The sequence below is a fragment of the Sinocyclocheilus rhinocerous genome, unplaced genomic scaffold, assembly GCF_001515625.1.
Source record: "Sinocyclocheilus rhinocerous isolate Xijiao unplaced genomic scaffold, SAMN03320098_v1.1 scaffold468, whole genome shotgun sequence".
In the NCBI taxonomy this organism is placed as follows: Eukaryota; Metazoa; Chordata; class Actinopteri; order Cypriniformes; family Cyprinidae; genus Sinocyclocheilus; species Sinocyclocheilus rhinocerous.
Window position 1 is genome coordinate 1,716,486 of NW_015635305.1, and position 7,988 is coordinate 1,724,473.

Genomic DNA, 7,988 nt, shown 5'->3' on the forward strand with positions numbered 1-7,988 from the left:
TAGGTTTTTTTTTTTTTTTCTACATTCACCTCAAGTGTTTTTGTGCATTCTTTCTCTCTTTCCTTCTGCGTCTGACTCACCTTCTCGGTCCACTACATTGGGGTTGTGGGTGGTGACTCGCGGCCTGCGGTCAGACTCGTTCTGATCCAGTCTCTGTTTGTCCTCCTGCACGGACTCATGTACAGCTTTGATTTGGTGCTGGAACATAGCAAAGCCGCTCAACGGTCCTCCGGGAACGCTGCTGTGACCGAATTGAGCTGAAACCTAAACAAACCATTCAGGAACAGAGAGGATTCAAATGGGAGCTACATGCTGGACTAATGTTCAGCAAAACTGCTCCATTAGAAAAATTTAAATGATTAAATATTTAAATGCATGACTATTGTTTACTTTGCACCAAGATGCTACATTTTCATGAACCTTGTGAACAGCCAATCAGGGCTTAAATCCAGTTAGATTAAATCCATTTCACAGCCACACCAAATCGCCATAACAGACACCAACAAACAGCACAACTAATCAACCCAACAGAGCAGCCAAATGTATTTTTACTCGTCATGATTTCAGTGTGGAAAATCAATTGGTATTTGCTGATTCGTTTGCTGATTGCCGCAGAAGCAAATCACAGCGCGTGATCTGCAGAGGTGGAGATGGAGGCAGGACTCACGTGGCGGGGTGGCTGGGCCCTGTCTCTGTCCAGAGGGGCATATCTGAATGCTAAGTGGGGGTAGAGGCTATGGGGACTGACCATAGGGGGGATGGTGGCGGCCCGCTTCTGTAGCTGCAGCATGTTGAGGAATTTGGCTGAGGACACGACCACTGAGCCTGCAGCGCCAAGCAATGACGGCTTCTCCAGAGAGAAAAGTCTGCCACAGGAAGGAAGGAACAAGATAATAAAATGTATTAGCTACTGATACTCTACTGCTAGGCACATTTAAAGGGGTTTTCATATATACACAACGACACAGAGACCACAAATCATTTTTCGTTCATTCACAGACTATTCACCAGCTTTTGTAAAATACTAGCTCAAGCACATTCCCATGCTGGACAACTAAATATTTGTTTAGGTAAATACAACAAAAACTGTATTTAATAAAAGCTGAAGCAATATAAATAATTCATTACACATCAGAGCTTGACAGGACAGTAAGGTTTTTTTAAGGCTACAAGAATTGAAATGTATTATTTTACATTTGCATTTCTAATTTAAATGTATATTTTTAGTATTCATTTCAATATTACTGAAAATACAATTACATAATTTTCACACATATACATTATCTTTCAATTAATAAATCACCACCCTATCCATGCTACTAGAAACCAATAGCACTGCATGTATGAAAACTCCATTACAGAACATGAGCAGCGGCGTTCTCACCCTTGTCGGTCAGGTTCAGCCTCCACATCCTCATCCGCACTGCAGGTGGCGCTAGAGTCATTATCGGAGTGCTGTTTCTCCTCCTTGTCCTTGACCTCCGGCTCAGTCTTCACTTGCACCTGCGCTCTTTCGCAGCTCGAAGCGTTCATCTCCACATCCTGTGTCTCACTTTTTGGATGGATCTGCATTTCATATGCCGAGCGTGTGCGCTCATCCTGAGGAAGCCCGTCTCCAGCTCCTCCTTCCGGACTCTTCTCTACTTTCACCCGTAGCTCGCCGTACGGAGGCTCCTGGCCCTTGGCATCTGCCACTGGGCCTTTGGTTGGCGTGACGTCCTGGTCCGACACGCCGTCCAGAGCTGAGTTGGGATGAGTTGGCGCGTCGAATTTGGAGGGATCAGTTTGAGTTGGAGAAGGCGCACTCTCTGTGTCTGAACTGTAATCGGGACCTGAGGAAAGGAGATGAAAAAGCGTATGATTGAGCCAACACATCCTCTTTAAATTCTTCTTTCATCTGTGCAAAGAGAACACAGAATAGCAAACCCAATCTATTTCAATCTCTGCTACAGAAACACAAAGGCAGAGAAGAACCCAAACAACCCTGCCGTGACAGAGAAGAGGCGGCATTTGAGGTCACCATCGCTGCACACGGCATCACGCAATCAGGTTAATGCACTTCTGGACAGCAAACATCCTTTGGCTAATCACTACCTTTCCACTCTTGCCGTTTGATGACACACCCTCCAGGGTCATATAAAATACATGAAGCACTGCATAAACATACCATTCAAATGTTTGGGGTTGGTAACATTTTTTAATGTCTTGGAAAATTCTGTTAAGCTCACCAAGGCTTCATTTATAAAACTTTGTACAAAAATTGTACAATTTAACTGTTTCCTATTTTAATATATATTCCTGTAATGGCAAAGCTCAATTTTCGGCAGCCATTATTCCAAGTCTTCAGTGTCACATTATCCTCCAGAAATCATTCTAATATGCTGATTCACAGCAGTTATTTGAAATAGAAATCTTTTGCAACAATGCAAAAGTCCATAATATCATTTATTCAGTGACCTTGTTGAATAAAAGTTTTTTTTTCATTCTTACTGATCCCAAAACTTTGAAAGGTAGTGTGTATACATATATAACCTACAGGCTTACTTACATATCCACATCACAGAAACAGGCTTTACAGGCAAAATCACAGATGTACTCCACGTGCCCGCAGGTTGCAAAGAACCAAGTTACCTCAAGAGTAAAACACATCCAACAACTAGGAAGCAGCTATCCTTCTCTCTGAAAATGACTCCTCTCCCTCATCTATAATTCCTCCCTCCTCTTGCTGTGTGGACACTCTCTGCCACTCTCACAGTCTATCTGTTATCTGTCCCTCTAAGAGAGCGATCAAGGGTAACCTGCTTGGCTCCAGGAGTATGTCAGCAGGTGCTACTCCAAAAAGCAGACGTGGAGAGAAAGATAAAAGTTTGAGGGAAGGAGAACAGAAGAAAGCAGCATCTAGCACATGTCAAGGAAAGCATACTAGGGAAGCAGCCTTGCAGGCTTCTTTTTTTAGCAAGGAGAATCTGAATAAAGTCTATAATGCACCAGGGTAGAGTATTATGTTATTTAAGAGGAAAGGGAGTATAGTTTATAGTTTTAATAAATTAATACTTTTATTTAGCAAGGATGCATTGAATAAGTTTTACAAAAGATTCTATTCCAAATAAATGCTGTTCTTTTGAACGATCTATTTATAAAATGTTTCCACAAAGATACTAAATAGCAAAACGGTTGATAAAAATTAGAAATGTTTCTTGGGCACCAAATCAGCACATTATAATGATTTCTGAATCATGTGACTGAAGACTGGAGTTGTGATGCTGAAAATTCTGCTTTGCCATCACAGGAAGAAATTGCCCCAAACTTTTGAACGGTAGTGTAGATGAGGTGGAAGAAGGTGAAGCGAACAAATGGGCACCCAAAGGGAAGGAAAGTGAGTTAAAAGACGTGTAACTAATAATTACTCTACTTTCATTTGAATGCAAGTGTTGTTCCAAGAATGCCGATATGAAGAGTTGGACCAGACAGGTATTGCTGGGCCTGAAATTACTGATTTTCTATTTTCATGTGCAAGTAAGTACTCTTATTATGTTTAAAAAGCAAGTTACTCAATATGAACTTTTTGTGTACAGAATTGTATAAAGACTTGAAGTTGTGTTGTAGCACTAAAAATCACACAACCATATCTGAATAAAAGCACAACAGATCAAACATGCTCGGCAGAAGCACTCGGTTTCCTTACAGCGTACTTTTTTGAGGCTTTAAAGCCAGGGAACGCTTGCATAAGAGCGAGTGTGGCAGGCAGAATTAGACCAGATCTCTTATCCTTTCTGCACATTGATTACCCCTATTTCCACTCTCTTTTCTTTGTGTTTGTGTCTTATTCACTTGTTTCCTATCCCTTTCATCCACCTCTCCCCCACCCGGCTGGTTCTCTCCTCATTTGCTCCTGATTCTCACTCATTAAGCGTACAGACAGAAGTAGAGGGAGGATGTTGACCTCTGTGGCAGAGCAGAGCGGTCTGGGGTTTTGCTGTCAGATCTAATCAAACGCTCTGCAGTCAGACAGGACACTGCTACTACTGCTCCCTCACTTCATCCCTCTTTGTGTGTCAGTCTGTCTGTTTCTGCTCTCTTTACATTATGGCTCCGCTGCTTCTCTTCCTCTCTGCTTGATCGGACTCTGGGTTCATGGGTCACAGAGCAAGAGACTGACAGCGATGGGTTTTAGGGTGTTTGTTTAGGCATTAGAGCTTATGTTGGAAGCAGCCGGCTGTAAAAGTCTTTAAATCACAGCGAGAGATCATACCGTCACTCTCCTCATCGTCATCAGGCGCAGGATCGCTCTGTGATGGGTCTCGATTTCCACAGAGCCGCCGGGAACCCTGCACACAACAACATAAGAGGTGCAAATCATAAGATATACATGTTAAGAAAAGTTCACGACTAAAGATTACACCACAGTCACGTGCATTCGTCAGACATTTTTCAGTTTTTGTCTCCATACAGCCACTTTTAAGTATCATGCTTAAAAACAGCAAAGTCAATGTTACTAGTAGGAAATTAGTAACTAGGAAAGATATAGATATATACTATTGTTCAAAATTTTGGGGTCAGTAAGATTTGTGTTTTTTAAAAGAAATTAATAATTTTATTCAGCAAGGATTAGGGTTGCAAAAGGGCTGAAAATGTCCATGGGAACTTCGTCTGGGGAAACTTACCAGGAATTTATGGGAATTAATTGGAAATTTAGGGAAATTTATAAAACTGTATCATATACAAACATAAATATAAACATTTTGTTTGATCATAAGCTGACATGCATGCAAACTAATACAAATTTTAAAAATGACATTTTTAGAATTTTGGGGGGAATCTGTGATGCTTTTTTCAGGATTTATTGATGAATAAAAACTTAAGAACAGTGTTTATTCCAAATAGAAATCTTTTTCTAACAATATGTCTTTACTATTACTTGTTATTAATTTAACACATCCTTGTTGAATAAAAGTATTAATTTCTTTCAAAAAAAGAGAAAAAAAAATACTGACCCCAAACTTTTGAACGGTAGTGTACTGTTAAAAAAGGATTTGTATTTTAAATAAATGCTGTTCTTTTTTTTAAAACTCTTTATTCATCAAAGACTCCTGAAAAAAGAATCACAGGAAATAAAAATATTAAGCAGCACAACTGTTTCCAAAATTGATAATAAATCAGCATATTAGAATGATTTCTGAAGAATCATGTGACACTGAAGACTGGAGTAATGATGTATGAATCACAGAAATACATTATATTTTAAAATATATTAAAACAGAAAACAATTATTTTAAATTGTAATACCGGTAATACTGCGCAATATTACTGTTTTGTTCTGTATTTTTGATGAAATAAATGAAGGCTTGATGAGCAAAAGAGATGCAATGTTTTAAAACATAAAAAATAGTAGTGTGTCCAAACTTTTGACCAGTACTGTACTTCTGTATGATAACAGAAAGCTGGCTAGCAGAAAGAGCATCACAGCTTGAGCTAGCTAGCACATACAAAGCCTTTTAAATTGTCAATGAAATAAACTAACTCGCTTAGAATTTTCATATATTGATTTACTGGCTAGCTAGCTACTGTAAAAACTCTTTTTGGCATTTACTAGTTAAGCTTGAATCCCATAGATCAAATATATTTAGAATATCAAAACTTAGATTAAGTCTTTGGGCTCAAATGCAGCAAGTGTGGCTTCAGAGAAAATGGAGAGGAATCCCCCTCTTAGTGACTAAGGGGGATTGTGTGTGGGGGAAGGTCATTTTTAGACTTTTGTTTTATTATCATTATCTCATCTAAATGTTTGTTCAGTCAGTGTATTTGTTTTTACAATGGCATAGCCTAATTTAGTTGCACAGTATATTACACACAGCACAAGGAAGTTTTAAACATATTTTTTTTGTAATATTCATGTAATTTACATGAATACTCACCAAGATGGACATTTTGATATCTTGTGTGCAGGATTTAAGAAATGATCAGTGCATGCTAAGGAGGAAAGCACAGTGCGTGTAGGGGGTGTGGCCAGCACTAAGCAGTGTGCATGTGATTAAGCAATGTGTAGGGTAGAAATTCAACTGAAACTGCATTAAATCTGGTTGTTTTAACCAAGATTATGCTGCAAGATTTTTTTTCTCAACTACATTTAAATTCTCAGTTTCTGCAATTTTGCAAATTCCCAGTTTATTCCCGTTAATTCCCATGGAAAGTTTCCAGTCTTGAAAATTCCCGTAATTTTGCAACCCGAGCAAGGATACATTACATTGATCAAGAGTGACAGTAAAAAGCATTTAAATTAAACGCTGTTCTTCTGAACTTTTCTATTTCTCAAATAATCATAAGAAAACAATGTTACTGAAGCACCAAATGCTCCAATGATTTCTGAAGGATCATGTAATACTGAAGACTGGAGTAAAAAGACAGGAGTGAAAATTCAACATTAACATCACAAGAATAAATTACACTTTAAGAAATAAAAAGAAAACTGTTCATTTAAATCACATTTTGTAATATTACAGTTTTTTATTATTGTATTGTTGATTAAATGCAGACTAAAAGAGCAAAAGAGACTGCTTTCACAAATCTTACTGACCCCAAATTTTTGTACAGTAGTTTAAATATCCAGACACAGAAACAGTGACCTCCTAAAAATGTACTTTTTGTTTGGATGTAGCATATAGATCTGTACCCGTACCTTGTGTTGGCGTAGTAGATTGTCTAGGTTGTATCGTCTCTTGTTGTTGAAGTAAAAGTTCTTACATTGAGCTTCACTCTTAGTGCCTACCATCTTAGCAATGGCTGGCCAGTTCCTACCATGTTCAACCAGCCCTGTGCACAAGAGAAAGTGGGTAAGGTTATAAATGAGTATACTGGTCACTGGAGTCAAACAAAACCCTTAGTAATTAAATGTTTACATGTATTACTAATGGTTTTCTTGATGGATGGATGGAGCCTATTATTAACCACAAGATTGTTCAACAGGTCCCGCTGTAAGATGAAAATAACACCCTCTATCAGCAGCACCACTATTTAAACACATGAAACATGGCTGGGTTTTACTTAGCAATGACTGTGCCACTCCTCCTGCCTCGGTGGTGCAGATAATCCTGCCAGCTTAGCTAGAATGGATGAACTAGTTAAGGAAGGATGTGCAGGGCACCACAAGGTTGAAGCAGCCAGATTAGCTGAACTCCTGATGAGCATCGGCATGAGAGTCAGCCTGATTTTACAGTATCCCACAAGACGACACATTATTGATGATTATTAAGGTTGCAAGGGATGCAAATCACTTATTAGGTCAAGAAATCAGAAAGGACAGCTATCCATAGATATCTTAACAATAACTGCTCACTCTCTAAATGTGATATCACATTAGTTAAATATCTAGTAAAGTTTGTCAGCAAAAAATGCCCATTATCAATAGATCTAGCCAAATCTTAACAGCCTGACAACAGCATGGATGGCAAAACTACTGAAACAGTGGTTTGGAAAAGTGTTCGCTTCTGGCATTTCTCAGGTTCTTGCAATGTCCCAATTTGGTAGCAAATTAAAATGAATAAATAACTGAAAAAGATAAACTTTAGATTAAATGAGTAAAGTGACTTTACCCTGCGAATGTGTGTCATCTGTATTTGTCTATTCAGGGTTATAGTACACATGCATGCCAAAAGCAGTTGTCAGCTTCAGTGATCAAAAGATTTACACTGAATAAACACAATTTCCTATGTATTCCTTCTTTATTATGATATTGTAAGTGATCGCCATAAAGTACTCAAGCTACGCAAATAGCACAGATAACAAATGACGTCTGTGATACTGTATATGTGGCTTTGTGTTCACAAATCAAAGTTTGGACCAGATTAGAGCAGTTCACATGTCACTGATTACTGCCATGACCATGCATGAGATGCTTACATGCACAAATTTCCTATTATATATATATATATATATATATATATATATTTGGGCCGTCATCGTTAACACGTTAACGCATGCGATTAATTATA

At 38.5% G+C, this 7,988-nt stretch overlaps 1 protein-coding gene across 1 annotated transcript in view; it reads right to left on the minus strand.

The window, feature by feature from the left end:
* LOC107746860 (nuclear receptor corepressor 1-like) overlaps nt 1–7,988 on the minus strand; it is an 87,813-nt gene that overhangs the window by 31,075 nt on the left and 48,750 nt on the right. Inside the window, exons 18-22 of the mRNA XM_016561189.1 lie at nt 6,677–6,810; nt 4,253–4,328; nt 1,385–1,832; nt 749–866; nt 81–264 (exon numbers count right to left, since the gene is read on the minus strand). Coding sequence (XP_016416675.1) covers nt 81–264; nt 749–866; nt 1,385–1,832; nt 4,253–4,328; nt 6,677–6,810 — 960 coding nt within the window. The remainder of the gene's footprint in view (nt 1–80; nt 265–748; nt 867–1,384; nt 1,833–4,252; nt 4,329–6,676; nt 6,811–7,988) is intronic.